Source organism: Hyposmocoma kahamanoa, unplaced genomic scaffold (assembly GCF_003589595.1).
Source record: "Hyposmocoma kahamanoa isolate Upper Pololo Valley unplaced genomic scaffold, ASM358959v1 218, whole genome shotgun sequence".
Classification (NCBI taxonomy): domain Eukaryota; kingdom Metazoa; phylum Arthropoda; class Insecta; order Lepidoptera; family Cosmopterigidae; genus Hyposmocoma; species Hyposmocoma kahamanoa.
Genome location: NW_020653739.1, coordinates 453777 through 471003, shown reverse-complemented (window position 1 = coordinate 471003; position 17227 = coordinate 453777). Strand labels below are relative to the sequence as shown.

At 37.9% G+C, this 17227-nt stretch overlaps 1 protein-coding gene across 3 annotated transcripts in view; it reads left to right on the top strand.

Moving 5' to 3' along the window:
* The window catches only part of LOC113227823 (cyclin-T), a 40195-nt gene that overhangs the window by 3406 nt on the left and 19562 nt on the right, over positions 1-17227 (top strand). For all 3 annotated transcript variants that reach the window (XM_026460857.1, XM_026460855.1, XM_026460856.1), the window contains exons 3-5: positions 9990-10107; positions 13457-13564; positions 16869-16977. In XM_026460857.1, the coding sequence (XP_026316642.1) occupies positions 9990-10107; positions 13457-13564; positions 16869-16977 (335 nt within the window). The remainder of the gene's footprint in view (positions 1-9989; positions 10108-13456; positions 13565-16868; positions 16978-17227) is intronic.

Genomic DNA, 17227 nt, shown 5'->3' with positions numbered 1-17227 from the left:
AATCTCTGTAAATGATAAGTATCAAATTTTTGGATAAAGAAATTACTTATTAATGGATAAGATAAATATTGATTTCTATAATTATAATGACTTACTCATGTAAGTAGAAACTATTTGGTATTTAATTAGAATCAAGCCAATTGTCTGTATGCTGTTATGCACGGAAACAGCCTTCATGAACTGCCATATCTGACATATTTGTCAAACCGCGAGAGATTTGTGATCTTACACAACTTCCAAAAATGGACATTGTTCGCAAGTGTACAGAAGCACAGATCAAGATAACAATGTACCTCCAGTGAAACAGATTTAACTGCAAAAAATTGTGTGAAAAAACACAGACATATTATTCATACCTTCGTTTTCCCATAGAGGGCGTAATGCTTATTGAATAATCTCAGTACAGAGCTAAAAAAGTGACCTCAAAAGTCATTTATATAGTTTGCCACCCTTAGAGGTGGAATATTTTGTTCAAATTTGAATGCGACCATTACATACCCTCTTTCCAACAAAAAAAGAATCATCAAACTTGGTTCACAAATATCTTCATAAAATAAATAGTTATTGCATAACACACATAAAAAAAAATTAAGTCTAATTGAGAACCTCCTCCTTTTTTTGAAGTAGGTTAAACAGTGTAACATTTAAGAATTTGTCAAATGTGCTTTCCCGGAGGATACTTAATATCGAGTGTAGGAATACTAATCTATACTAACGGTGGCCATCTTCACAGGAATATGCTAATTACCATGACTTCTTGGTTCTTGTCGTTTTCGTCAGTTTGAAATCGTTAAACCTTCTGCTTTGCAAGCTGAAGCCGTAGGTTCGAATCGGGCTCGCACCTCTGAGTTTTTATGTGCGAAATTTAATGAATTAACGTGAAAATAAGAAAAAAGATTAACTAACGTAACACAATAACCGAAAGTATTACTTTGCACATTAACAAACTTGTCAAACAAGTTCACATTCAACATAATACATTACAACAAACTGGCAAGAACCTGTTCTTTCGAAATGTATGTAATAATAATGTAACACTGTTGAATAGCAGGTAAAGAAAAGATCCCGGGGATAAAAAGACCATATTTTTGTTACATGGATTTTGCAAGGTTTCTTTGAAAGGTAATTCTTAGACTTTTGATGATATTTTGAATAGAAAATAGCACCTGGGAATGTCCCTGACAAACTACAGTTAGTGCCACACCAGTAGATAATTTGGCGCTGTCGTTTCTCGATTGAAAGGCGCCAAAATAATACGACTTAATATTCATTACTTATAATTTCGGTGGCAATTTTTATTATTTATATACTGTACAATATCATCATAAAATATTGTTATTTAATTAATATTTCACAATAATATACTCGAATACTTAAATAATAAATAATACAAAATAAAATTTGCCACTGAAATTTGGTAGATGAAATGAGGCCATGAGAACCATAGTGGCCTAACTCATTTTTTTACAATATTGAGTTTATGATTTTTTCTAGTTCAAATTGATCATTTTGATAGAACCAGAAAGGCTAAAAGTGATACAACGAATTTTCACTAGATGGCAGCATAATCATTGTTATGGTTTTTAGTCTGTGATCTAAATTTGAGGTTGCCATACTGGCCTAAGTAAGATAGGCCACTATGGCTTATCCATTGAATTAGGCCACTATGGTTCTCATGGCCTCAAATAAACTTGAAAATCATCCAAATATTAAAAACGACAACAACGTCGTTCCATTTATAGATCTCAATGCTGAGCACGGCTCTCCTCTCATGGGAGAGGGTTTAGGTGATAGTCGGCCGCGCTGACCCGTGTTATTATACGAGTAAAAGCATCTACATTGTCTTTTAAACGAATTTGTGACTTTGTGAAGAGGAATGTCAAAAACAGCTAGTTTATCTTTACCCCTCGTATGCATTCTTATCTCTGTCGCTATATATATATTTTTTTTAATTTTTCACAAATTTTATTTTTTTGAACAAGTCGTACGCCTGATGGTATGTTACACGCCTGTTCATAAGATGTGCAGTGCCACGCAGAGCTTTAAATCGCAAAGATCTGAAGGGCACTGCCACTGCGCATGTCACCCTGAGACATAAGCTGAAAATTCCGATGTGCCTGTAATTTCACCACCACCCTTACCCTTCAAAACCGGAACACAGTAATGCTGACATTACTGCTTGGCGGCAGCAATAAGTAAGGTGGCAGTACTACCCTGGACGAACTCTTTTACAAGGAGCTCTACTGCTACTATTCTTCTAACACCTTCATCATCAGTCCATTATACTTCCCACTGTTGGGCACGGGTCTCCTCTCGGGCGGAAGTTTAGGCTATAGTTCTCCACCTTGGAGCAGTGCGGGTTGGAGATGTCACACGGTTTCCGAGAGTTGTGAACCTTCTTCGACGTGCAGGTTATATCACGATGTTATTCTTCACCGAAAAGCGCATGGTAAATTTCTAATTAAATATACACGCATATAAATTCAGAGACACTTATAAGAGCCTATGCACACGGGAGTATTTTATACGCGCAGACGACATGCGTCATTTGCGCGTATACGTGCCTCAGTGGCGCTGCTGGAATGCATTTCGCCCCGGCGAAGTTGTCGCGTCCATTCAATTATAGCTCAAGCCGATTCCGCCTTAGTAAGCGTGATGTGTCCCTTAACACGTTCACAGTCCCCCATGTAAAGGCCGAAATCAACCCCTTTAGTCTACCGGAATTGGTGTGAAATAGTGTTGGTTTTGTCTTTCTCTCTCACATTATAGTAATTAAAATACAAAAAGTTACACTTTTATAGAAAATACTTTTTTTATAATATCATGTGATGGGCCGAACATTTTTAATCAAATGACGGGACAAACTCGTCGTGCCGAGTGCGAGCGCCTGGTGGCCAGTGCATAACAGTTGCTTTTGCAGTTGCACTTAGAGCTTTAAATCACAAATATCCTAGGGGCACTGCCACTGCGCCCGTCACCCTGTAATATCACCAGCACCCTTAACCTCCCAAACCGGAACGTAGTAATGTTCACATTACTGCTTGGCGGCAGAAATAGGTAAGATGGCATAGTACTTCCCTGGACGACTCTTCCACAAGGAGTTCTGCTGCTACTAAAAATTTCTTTACAATTAATAATACAAAAATCGAACACGCAGAAAAAATCCCTTGATCTGGCCAGATTCGAACCGACGTCTTCTAGCATACCGTGCTAGATGCTATACTAACTAAACCACGGAACAAACCAGCGGATCTCACGAATTGTTCTGTGTGCTTGCGTCGTATCTTAGTATTTGGTTTTTCAACGACTTTTTATTAATTTTTATTTTATTTCGTCACCCAGTTAGATACCTTTACAACTACCAGCCCCGGCTAGAGATGCGCAATTCATTGTATTTAAATTTTTATTGAATTGATGTTCAATTATTTTTATGTGAAATTACTCCACTACTTTGTTTAATTATTAATACAAAGATCGAACACAGAAAAAAGTCCTTCGATCTGGCCGATCTATTTGCCAATTTCTTTACACTTTTCCGTTGAATGCGTGAGAAAACTCTCAGAACCGAAATGTCAGCCCCTAGCCGATCTTAGAACAGTATCACGAAAGACCACATTGTGATCGATAAGCGTTAACTACATGCGTCATATTCATATCACTACGGTGCTGTTCGACTGATATTAAATTCCGGTTGTGCTCGTTGCTGTTGATTTGTTATTAATATTATTTCCTTAATGGCGGCCACTAATAGGCTTGGGCCAGTGTCAGTTTCGATGTATGTTGTCAGTTAATATTGATCGAGAACAACAACGTTTAGGCATTAGGAAGGTATTTATTAGGCACGAGGCCAAGAGCACGTCAAGTTTCACAGTCACACCTTTAGAATGAAAGTGACCCAACACTTGGAAGATTTGAAGTTGTGACGTTTTGCACTATCACGCACGATACGGCTAATCCATCAGTTAAATGTCACTCAGCGATCTATGGAACGAGCTAGGGTCGGAGTTTCTCTGAAGGATAAGATTCGAAATGAGGTTATCCGATAGAGAAACAAGCTCGTCGACAGCTAGTAGAATGAGCAAGTGGAAGCTGGCCATATCTGTCGAAGAACCGATTGGAGAAACGAATTCTTGAGTGGAGTCCACGACTGCAGACTGATTCGAGTGGTCTTAGAAGGCTACTTTTCCGAACATATGGCGATAGATTGGAGTGAGAGGAGAGAGAGGAGACCGGAGCTCCTCAGGGCTCCGTACTGTCTGCAACTCTCTTTCTGCTGCATATCAATGATATGCTAATTCCAGGTACCTTTGCGTATGCTGATGACAGCACAGTTGTAAATAGGTACTTGACCAATGCAAGGGTCAGTGGAGAGGAAATCCAGTCTAGTCGAGAGTCCATGGTTAGCCGTTTAGATTTGACACTCCAGGCAGTCTCCAAGATTGCTTGTCAAATTAACGCTACCAAAACGCAGGCGTGTCTATTCTCCACGACCCTTTGAGCTGACTCCGACATTTCGTGATATGTCCATACCGATAGCCGATTGTCTCCAGCTACATGGAATAGACCTCGTCCAATTTGAACTTCGGCAGATACATTAAATCCATGAACAAAAATGCAGCAAGGAAGCTTGGGATCCTTTCCAGGGTGAGGCGTCACTTTACACCGGGATAGTTGCTTCAGCTGTACCAAGCACAAGTCCGATCGTGCATGGAGTACTGCTGCCAACTTTGGGATGGCTCTGCGACATATCAACTGGCCACTTTGGATTCAATTGACAACCGTGGGAAGAGGTTTATAGGCGACTCGGAATTAGCGGAGGCGAAGCTGCAGAGCCTTGAACACCGCCGTGAAGTTGCCTGCTTATCGGTATTTTACAGGATATATCACGGAGAGTGTGCGATGGAATTACACGATTTAATTCCGCCTTCCCCTTTCCATCACCGGGGGACTAGGCGTAGGCTTGGGTTCCACCCCTATGTTGTTGATATTCCAAAGATTCGCACGAAGCGTTACGCTTCCACATTTATATTGCGAACGGCTATAGAGTGGAATTCCCTGCCTGCAGACTTGTTCTCTGAACGTTATAACTTGGACCTTTTCAAGGCGATAGTGAATAGGCGTTATTTAGGTGTGCATGCTCCATCGTCGACCTCATCGTCACTTTCCATCAGGTGAGATGGAGGTCAAAAGCGCACCTATATTTTATAAAAAAAGAAAAAAAACATGGATGCGACAAGCTGAAGACCGGGCGAAGCGCAAGCGGCCTATGTTCAGCAATGGAAAGTGATAGGCTGATGATGGATTTATTATTCTTGAAGTATTAAAGATTAGCTTAGCCAGCGTTATATCCTGAAATAAATTCTGATTACTATATTAATATTTCAATAATATTGAGATTATAATCTCTACAGAATAGTAAAAGACCGACCTCAAAAGTTGTGGAATTACATCTATTTGCCAGGTTTCATTGAAATCGTTTCACCGGAAAGTGCGCGAAACCGGATTGATCCCCTAGTTAGCCACCTTCATAGGTGGAATATTTTCTTCAAATTTAATTGAGACCAATACTGAGATACCCTCTTTCCAACAAAAAAAGAATCATCAAAATCGGTTCACAAATGCCAGAGTAATCGCGTAACATGCATACATTGGGTTATGGGTGGGTTAGGGATGGGTGTGTGGGTGGGTCACTCACCCACTCACTCAAATAAAATAAGTAAGATCCATAGTGTCAAGTTTAAGCTTACGGTGTGTGTCAGGCATGTACCAGGGTTTACCGTTATAATTCTCGTGCACTCGTAGTGTTTGTATACGAAATTGTACTTTTTCATATGACCGCTAGAGACGCTATTTTTTAATGATGGTTATCATTAAAAAATAGCGTCTCTAGCGTAATGGGATGAATAAGTTGAACTTCTAATCCAATTTTACCCTTGTTGGTTTTTTTCTTACTTTAGAGGGGAGTGAGGCTACTGTACCAAGTAGCAGCAGAGCTCCTTGTGAAGGAGTTTGCCCAGGGAAGTGCAGTCTTACCTATTTCTGCCGCTAAGCAGTAATGTGAACATAACTGCATCGATTTTGAAGGATAAGAGTGCTGAATGCTGGTCGGTGCCCCTAAGATCTTTGCGACTTAAATCTAACCTAACCTCACTAACCTAACCAAACCAAACAAACTCATGACGTAAAGTGTATAGGATTAAGGTTCAAATTGACCTTATCTAGGAGTCTACTCTCGTTCTCCGTCCGAAACAATTACTGTCAAATAAGTAATATTTACTCGAACGAATTTAAAAGACAATGTCAAATATGAAGCTTCATTCGCATCATGCGTCTTTTAATTTTATCGAGTATTACGTATTTGGCTGTAATTGTTTCGAACGAATGTCGGATGGAGAACCGGATATACGGCCATGGCCGCAAGATGCAAGTGGCAGAGATGTGTCCACCAGACTGCGACTATAGGTTGATTTTTTTAAAGATATCAAGTAAAGAAACGAGCAAGTCGTGCAGCTCGTGACAAGCGACACTCCTATTTATTACAGCGGTAGAGCTCCTTGTGAAAGAGTTCGTCTAGGGAAGTATTGCCACGTTACTTATTTCTGCCGCTAACCAGTAATGTTAGCATGACTGCGTTCCGGCTTAGAAGGGCAAGGGTGCTGGTGAAATGACAGGCACTTGGCTTACGTCTCAGGGTGACCGGCGCAGTGGTAGTGCATCTCAGATCTTTGCGATTTAAAGCTCTGATTGGCACTGTAACTGTTAGGGACAGGCGTATAGCTTACCATCAGGCGCACGACATGTTCGTTCCGTCATTTGATATTATAAAAAAAAAGTTGCAGTGCCACTAAAAGTACAGACAACGGCACATCAGACAACACATTTTTGTTCGAAAATCGCCTCTAGTACAACGGAACAAGATACGTCAATGTGTAGCTTGACGTGCTGGCGTGTGTACAAAATCTTGTTAACACTATCGACGCATCTGAGATATTTAAAATTAACAGACGTGGGGCTCAGATATTCTGTATTGGAACTAATGTTATCATTTTTAAAGATCATTTTGGAATGCGTCAGAAGCGACTTGCAAAACAAAAATTACCAATTGAAATCACTAATACAAGATGACTTAAAAAGAAACTTTATTGTGTGGGGCGAGCAGTCATATGCACCAAGTCACAATGGATACAGATAGTCAATCTCTATGATAACTACAGGAAAACGTCTTTATTATTATCTCAAAACCATTCATAAAGTTTAACTTTTTACCTTAAGTACTCCAAACCGGTTTCATCTACACAGTGAATATTTAACATCTTTGCTGCCTTCCGACATTCTTCATTTTCTTCTTTTTTTACAATGCTGTAGTCTAGGCTCTCCTCTATGAGTAGAATTACTGAATGAATATAGGGTTGTGTTTGAATGATGTTTAAAAAAATAACACTGTCACTCAGAGCTTTGAACCGCAAAGTCAGATCTTTGGGCCTGAGCAGTAAGTTGACAAGTCCCATGTGCCTGCAATTTCACCAAGCTCACTTTGAACGACTTATCACTCACTAACTTTTGTAATTGGAAATACTATTTATTGTACATATTGTGTTACATAATTTTATTCAAAGATTTCATCATCATCAGCCTATCGCAGTCCATTGCTGGACATAGGCCTCTCTCAATTTGCGCCTTTGTGCCCGGGCCTCTGCTTGTCGCATCCATCCGCTGCCTTAGCCTTTCGCAGATCGTCACTCAAATCGACGTCTTACGCTATCCTTGCCGAGCCGTGGTCTCCACTCAAAAACTCGTTTACCGGTTCTTCGATATGGTAAACCTGATGCTACTTCAGCTTGCTTATTCGGTTTAGTACACATCCGTCATATTCCAGTTTCGTCAGAAATAGTTTTTTTCATGATTTCAGTTCAGGTTCGTCAGGAATGACGAATGTGGACAACCAATAACGACATTTTCGTCAAATTCCGCTTTCGTCGTTTGGATTTAGTACACATCCGTCAGATTCCTCTTTCGTCAGATCATTTCTTTTACAAATTTTTTAAACGTAGGTACTAAATAGTACAAAAAAGGTACTAAGTTTTGATACAATTTAGTCAGGATTCGTTAAGATACACCCGCCATTCTGACTCAGAAAAAAAGAACTGACAAATTATGAGAAAAGCGGAATTTGACAAAAGTGTTCGTAAATAAACTTTCTGACGAAAACGGAATCTGACGGACAAGGAATCACGATAATTTTTGTTTCGTTACCAGCAACAAATTTCTGACCTATACGGAATAAAGAAATGATCTGACGGATGTGTACTAAATCGCTTATTCTACAAGCTATGTGGACTACCTTGGTTCTTTGTTGGATAACCTCATTTCGACCTCATTTTACTACAAATCACTACAGTGGTATATCAGGTATCGATATAGTTGCAAAATAATAAAAACCTTCGGAGACTCGACATACCTTGCTTGGTCACTGACATAATGCATTTAAATCGATCTTAATATTAAACTTAAGGAATAAATCTCTAAAGAATGCACATAAACTCACGTACGTAACGGAATAATTACTATTTAGGGCAAAAAGCACTTCAAAACTGACAGTCAGTATTTTTACGCGTGATGTGATACTACGACTACGCTAATATATACTTTTTTGAATACCCACATTTTTAAAATTGAGTTTTGAGCGTTACCTTATATGGACGGGCCCCAGCAACTCTCGAAGCACGGAATTCGTAATTACGCGGCCGTAATTAGCCTTTCCCACAACGGATGACCTACAGACTCGAGTTTCGATCGTAAATAGAATAGTCCCCAACAGGGGGACAAGCTTGTAGGGACTCGTGGAATATACCGAACTAAGAATGTATGACAACGCTTCGACAAAGTTTCGAAAGAATGTGTTTTCGTTGATGGACTTCGAGAGTGACTCTTTTATCCCGCAGAAAAACTCCGAGCATAACACGTTTCATAGGTCAAAATCAATACGTAGTAATTTAATCCATCAATAGCATTGTTTCGAATTGTGTTTCCTAAGAACAGATGTTGTATAGGCCATAAAGAATTGTACGATTATTATGAGCTGTATGAGTCATGTTTCGCGGTAACGGTTGACGGAGACATGTTTAGTTTACATGATTCAGTCATTTGGCATTTTCCTCTTTTGCATGCGACTTTTAATTTTGTTTACTAACCGACTTCAAAACGGAGGTTTGAAAAACACGTCGTACAAAATCGCATCCTTAGTGAAACATAGAGGCTTATCCAAACTAATATTATAAATACGTAAGTAACTCGTCTATTTGTTACGTTTTCACGCCTAAACCGCTGAATCAATTTTAATAAATTTTGGCATAGAGATAGATGGGACCTATTAGAAGGACATATGCTACTGTTTGTCAGAAAAGTAAGTCTAGAAATGGAGTTAAATAGGGGAGGAAAAGTAGTACTTATACTACGCAGACGATGTCGCAGGCAACAGCTAGGAAATCTATCTATAGTATCCTACGGAGACAAGGTGGATAGCCTGGTTTGGACGTTAAGCTTCAACAGAACTGAGTCGTTGGTGAGAAAATCCATCCAATGGATTCGCAACATTTTCCTCTAGCAAGATGTGAATCTTGAAGGCGTCAATGTGACCGCATTTCGTTCCGCCATTTTTAGTGTCCACGTTTCCGCCCCATAGTTGAAAATGGAAAACATCAAAGAGCCCACCAATCTCATCTTGGTTTTACGCGCGATGCTGCAGATGCTTAAAGCATCTTAAAGATGCTATGGCCCAATTACAGAGTATACTAATAATAGGAATAGTTATTCCTATTCGCCGAATCTCCTTTACGGACGAAACAAAAATCTAAATAACTGTTGCTAATTTCTCAATTTCAGATTTGTTTTTTGTTGCGTTTGTGAAGTACGGCACTTTTATTATTATCAAATTATTATACATATTTATTTAAAATGAATCCAAATAGAACCTTAACTCAATACAACAGCTCTCAATTATGTATAAATACGGCGATAGTGTACATGCACCGGTTCTACGCGTTCCACTCCTTTACACAGTTCCATCGGAATGCCATTGCCGCGGCCGCACTCTTCCTTGCTGCAAAGGTACGTATCAACATGGACCAATGACAACAGGACTGTTAATCGCAATACAAGAAAGCGCAGTCGGGTATTTCGATACCTCCAATGAACACTGCCTCCGTGGCCGAACGGTTACCATGCCGGACTGCCACGCAGAGGGCCCAGGTTCGATTCCCGGGCCGGCAGAAATATTTGTACGGCCTACATTTATTTCTCTCGTGAGTTTGGGTGTATATTGTGGTTGTCTATGTGTGTGTCCATGGCACCCGCGTCACAGGGTTTCCCTAGTGCGGGGCCATGTTGAGTGTGTGCGTTGTTATTATTTTATTGTATTATTACACTGCGTTAACTTTTTTTGGTCATTTTCTGATATTTTTGTAAACAGAAATATTTATTTACTAATATTATGCTCCCGGAATTTTGTGAAACAAAATAAATAACTAAAAAACAAAATTCGAGAAAAAAAAAAACAAAAAATCTAATTTTTTATTTATTTTGATATTCAATTATTTTTATGTGAAATTACTCCACCAGTTTGTTGTAATTATTAATACAAAGATCGAACACTCAGAAAAATTCCTTCTATTTACTAACCGACTTGAAAAAGGAGTTTGACAAACACGTCGTGCAAAATAGCATCCTTGGTGTAACAGAGAGAGGCATATCCAAAAACGAATTTTGTCGAACAAAATAAGAAGAAGACAGGTCCAAATTTGCTTGCCGTAGTGTTCATTAGAGGAATCTATTTAGTACAGACTGGTACCAAATAGTTATTTTTGTAATTAATTTGTTTTACATTGACGATTGCAGTCTGTCAAAGCTACTCTAATTTCGAGTGATAACAAACAAATCAACTAGATGGCGGTTATTGCATACATTTTTATGAATACTGCCGGTTATTCTTTTATTTAGTATAGGATTAGCGACATCTATCCATGATAGGAAGCGTTAATTTTTAAATTAGTTTGCAACACAATGCCATCTATTGTTACTGTTCAGAAAATAGTTTTAGGCTCGTGCTCAAAAATTATTTGAATAATATTACGAGGAAATAGAAAAGACCACTTATTTGTCCATAATAAAGAGGAATTAATTTATGTCCTCTGTCATTTACGTAATATAAACAACTTCCAAGCTATCTATCAGCGTCATTTAGATTTAAGATGGGATTTTGACCTTTTTTCGAGTTACGATCTTGTAGTATGAGGTTAGCAGTTCTCTTGGTTATTGGTCCTGGCATCAACAAGCTTTCACAATTACAATATCATCAACTATTACTTCGATAGTAATCTGCACCCATCGAGTATATAACCAGAAATAGAGACGAAATGTCATTTAATTTGTTTTAAACTATTCTGCCATATCATTACTGTGACATCTGCGCTCCGATTGGCCAGCCCGAACTCGAAACAATTACTTGGTACTTGGTGTAACGGGCTGGTGTTCGCAACTCGACCCAAGGCGCCTATTTTGCGTGTGTGTCGGGTGTCGTCAATTGTTTCACTTAAACTTGACCAGTTTAACTTGAGCTTTGCTATAATGGGCGAAAATTGAAAAACTACATATTTAATATGTAATTACCGATGAAACGTGATGCCGTTAGTTTTGTAATTAGATGTTTTGCTGTTTTTCCCACACCACCGAATGGAACAGCCCCCCATTGTTAGAAATGTTTGTTGCAGTAAATACATAATACTTTTGGAATATACGGAGACGTACACACAGTTGTTGGCGCTGTACTATTTCAGCTTTCAAATTTGTGATTTCAGTGCAAACGAGAGTTCATATTTAAAAGTGATATAAGGCCCATTTGCCTGATGAGTTGCCATGGATGGATGGCCCTTATTTCGTCTCTATTTCTAGTTATATACTCAGTGTGTACACCATACTACCAGTGTAATACTTTCTTGAAGTTTAGCTAAATACAAGGTGGAAATTGGAGACCGTTTAGCAAGGGCAGCTACCTTAACTGTCATAGCGAATCGTAAGAAAAGCTGGAAAAAAAAATGTCAGTTGGTCCCATGGATACTTTTTATCCTGATTGTAGTTTCTCCAACATATTGTTAGTCTTGTTATCCGTGGTGAGAGACTGGCATCTTATATTACAAGCTTACGATTCGTTTAGGTAGCAGTATCTTACAAACATAATGTGGAGTAGATTTTATTATATGCTTCTAATTTTGCACATGTACAACGTTATGTTTGTGGGGGGAAATAAATAAATATACACTCTCGGACACAATTCGAGCCACCTTGCGTTTTTAGCCTTAAATAAAAACATCATAGTTATCGTCGAAGAAAAAGTTTTCTCCGGTTTTTTAAATTCAAATTTTCAACAAGGACTTAGCAAATGACGTTTAGTATACCAGTTTCGAAGTTGCCTAACAGTTTTTGATAAATTATGGATCATGGCTCGAATTATATGTCCGGGAGTATATATTATTATATTATCCTGGATCGAAAGGCATGAAAAAAAAAAATTAGTGAAAATTACATTTTATCTTGATGAGTGTATACCATTTTTTTCAAAATCTGTTAAGAGTCTATACAACCTCAAATGGCTTTGGTTGATTCCGCATAACAGAGAAAGTGTTGAACAAATCACTTTGAAAAATTATACAGTAAAATATAGGTAATGCACTGATAATGTACTGACTGGTAATGTACGGTGTGAAAACACGATTCCTGAAAATGTTCACGGTACAAAAAAAATACATATTACAAGACAACCGCTCGTACGCAATAGTTACTTTACATATACCAATGATTTTTTAAATATCAATTTAACTAAATAGAACACATTTACTATACGATATACATTTTTCAAATGGCTTTAACTTTGTTTGTAAAAAAAAAACAATTTTGAAATAAACCAAGTGTTCCTGCCGCTCGACCCTAGCAAAATGAAAAAATGAATTCGATCTGAGGTAAAATCGGCTCTTAAGCAAAATCAGCGTAATTAAATTTTTTTTAGGTAATAATACAACTTCAGGTGCTAATATCTGAAAAGTTACCGAAATGCGAATGGGTTAGTAATGACAAGGAGGACAGATTTGGTAACCTCAGAAAAATCTGGCACAAAGTTTTTTTTTTCGTGAATTTGTTTTAAGTTCTTAGGTTTTCGCGATCGTTACACATAGGAAATGAAACTATTTTTCCGGATTTAAATCGCGTATATTTGTTTTCTCTAACACTTCAGTCAAAAGGTGGTACCACCTCGGTCAACCTTGACCATGGAACCTGTAAAGGGCCCGATACGTCGGTTCGTTTGAAAAAACAAATACGCGAATTAAATCCGGAAAAATAGTTTCATTAACTATGTATACATTTGTTGTCTTCTTTAGTTACCAAAATTGAATTGTGATGTTTCCAGGTGGAGGAGCAGCCGCGCAAGTTGGAGTATGTGATAAAGGTTGCCCACGTCTGCCTCCACAGAGGTGAGGGGGTCAACGCACTCTCGCCTGAACAGTACCAAGAACAGGTATGTTATTAATCATTGTATTCGATTTTCGAAAGCTAGTCACCCATCACAGAGTAATAATTATAACAGATTTCTTCGATTTTCATGTGAAAGTGACCACAGAGTAAATTCGAGGAAAAAAACTCGTTCGATTTTCAAATGCAAACGACCACTCGCACTCTGAGAATGACAGTGACACAACACTAAATTTTTTATTTTGATTAGTGAACTATTGAAGTTCTGGAAATTGTGATAAAAAATTGCAATTTATTACTCAACGAAGATTTTGAATGCGGTTTTCCTACCTTACATGGTTTTAGAAATATTATAAAAATGTTCACCTACTTCTATAAAACAAAGGTATTTTTGAGAATTTCGTTTAGTATCACTATTCCTCGTAATCTTTTCATGTAAATTAACATTTCTTATTATGCAATAGCGTCACAAAGGACTCATAAAAACAAATTATGCAATGAAATTTAATTTTATGTTCTATAACTTATCCACTAACTAGCGTAGATCTGGCTCAGCAATCCTGTACTATATTAGTGTTAATGCAAAACGACTCTCCAAAAAATGACGTAATCTTGAAGAATTGTAGTAAGTAATAAATGTGAACGGAGTTAGTAGTCAATTGTTTCACAACTCCGAGATCTTTGTCACTACCAAAAAAAATGTCAGTATCGCGCTGTCTCGTATGCCCCGTTCCCCTTAAACAGCATAACGTCATTACATCATATAGCAAATTCTAGGCAAGCAACGAACACGGGGGTTTTTCCATTATAAAGGTCGTACTCTCAAATTCAAAATGACGTTAAAAATAATAAAAAAATAGTTTTTTGTTTAGTGACGTTGCCATTCTCAGTGTGTGGGAATAATAAAAATAAATTAATATTTTATTTAACTTAATTTAAAAAAACAATAAGCTTAGAAATATAATTGAGTCTAGATTTTGCATGCAGACAATAATAGACCAAGAATAACAAGAAATTACATAGACATTGTGACGCTGTCGTATTTATCAGTACAATTCAAATTGCTCAAAACGTGACTCGTTTATTAAAGTTATTTAACTTACAAGAGGAAAATAAGCTGTAAATCTGATGATATTTATATTGTAAACATGCATAATGATTAGTGAACATTCAATTGCATAATGTCGGGGATAGTGCAATTACGCCTAACTAGCATTTGATTATGAGTTTCCATTTTGGTAATTTAGCGGCCGAATCAAATCCGCGTAAGTGTCGTGGCAACCAAATTAGCGTGATTTACGGGAATCTATTGTTATCAGTCCATAGACAACATAAATTAATGCTTACTGTGCAAAAATGAGAGTCGTAGCCTTTGAAATCACAAAGTAATAACTTTATATTTGGTTTAATTCAGATACGCGCCTTTTACTAACGCTACATACGCGGTGTTGCACTATCTCCTACGATAAGTCACACTTTACTAAGAGATATTAAAATTAATTTTACATAATGATATTGATTGTATAGAATAAGAATAATATAATGTTTTTCTATCATGATATTCAATTATTAATGAAATTACTTTTGTTATTGTTACAATACAAAGAAAGAACGCTAAGATTTCTTTTTAAATTTCTTCGAATTGATAGGAGTGAATCGCAGCAGCAAACAATTCATTAAAACAAAAAACAAAGATGTGTAACATTAAATTAAATAGGACTTTATTCATCAAACACACTCACACATAAACATACAAAATCACTCGGTATTAAGTATTAATAAATTGTGTGCTATGAGTGATGAAAAGGACAAAGTCTCAGCATAGTGCTGTTTTTCAGTCTCCGCCTGTGTCCTCTGTCGGAACGTAAATATTGAACAAAAGGTCTACAACAAAACAAACATCGTTAATCTAACTATTTATTTACTGGTTATCCACCAGCGTTTACGGAGTTAGTCGGTGAGATAGATTATAAGAAAAATGAAAATCCTCTTATATACATTTTTAAGACTTTAATGGGTTAAAATATAGGAATGCATTAGTGTTACATTAAAATAAATTAATAAAATTGAACAAAATCCAAATTTCATTTAAAATAATAAGAGATTTCCATATTACAATCTTGCTTTGTAAACAATAGGACGGTCGGTATCTTTCATTAGATGACTGCGTTCTGAATAACGTTCGTAGTCTTTGCCGGTCGAGAACCTCGAGTAATCGTACGGGTGTGACGTCATTTCGGTTAGGTTTCGAATAGGACAGTTTGTCGTTCGACTCGGGTGTTGTGAATAAAAATAAAAATAAATCGTACGACAACTGAGTTATCGTAAGGGTCTGAATCGACCCCCAGGATGACAAAGGGTACAAATGACTGTTACCAGACATCTATACGGATTACTATTCCACAATCAACCAGGAACATGACGACTTCTGTTGCAAAATAAGCTATTCCTTGCACTTTCGTAGGTAAGACTCAAACGCGTAGATTCGAGTTTTCATTGAATTGATATTCAATTATAGTTATGTGAAATCACTCCACTAGTTTGTTATAATTATTAATACAAGGATCGAACACTCAGAAAAAAATTATTTGATCCGGTCGAATTCGAACCGACGTCTTCTAGCACGCCGTGCCAGACGCTGCTTAGTTGGCATAGATTCGGGTCCAGTCAACTCGAAGCAATTTTTTTTTATGTTCGATCTTTAAATAAATAATTATAAGAAGTAGTAAATTTTAATAGCAGTAGAACTCCTTGTCATAGAGTTCGTCCAGGGAAGTATTGCCAAGCAGTAATGTAACTATTACTGCGTTCCGGTTTTGAAGTGAAATAACAGGCACATGGGACTTGTCAACTTTTGTCTCAGGGTGACTAACGCAGTGGAAGTGGCCCTCATCATTACGATTTAAAGCACAGCAACTGTTATGGACAGGCCTATGGCTCACCATCAGGCGCGTAAAAAATCCCAATCAACGACTATATTGGGGTCGGCACAAAATATATTCCAGCCGTCATTTCCATACTCACACCTTTCCATGTCAGCTTTCATACAATCCATCCATCTTTTCTTTGGCCTTCCTTTTCCCTTATATCCCTCCTCATTCATACCTAACAGTCTTCTCGTCACATGACATTCTTCCCTCAGCATGACATGTCCATACCATGCTAACCTATTACTCGTCATCTGTCCGTCACTGGCGCGACTTTCAAACTTCCCCTGATGTACTCATTCCTTGTCTTATCCTTTCTCGTCACTCCATACATCCATCTGAACATTCGCATTTCCGCTCCATGCACAGTTCGTTGATCCTCTCTTTATATGTTAATTAATATACGTTATTTTATTGTTACAGGCGCAGGACCTAGTTTTCAACGAGAATGTACTCCTACAGACATTAGGGTTCGATGTGGCCATCGATCACCCTCACACGCACGTCGTGCGCACATGTCACCTTGTCAAAGGTGAGACAAGCGTTCACTGCGTGGAACGGAACGTAGGCGTGCGTTGACCGTGGAACGGAACGTCTTGTTGCGCTGCGGATTCGATTTACGAATGCGGTTGCCGGGTGGTTTGGCGGGAAACGGTGGTTTCTTTTCATACATTTGAATTACTTTTTTTTTATAATGGCGTTTGGCTTCCATTTATTTTTGTCCAGTGTTATCTCTTTTATTAATGAAAATGCGAAGACTTTAATTAAATTGTTACGAGCTA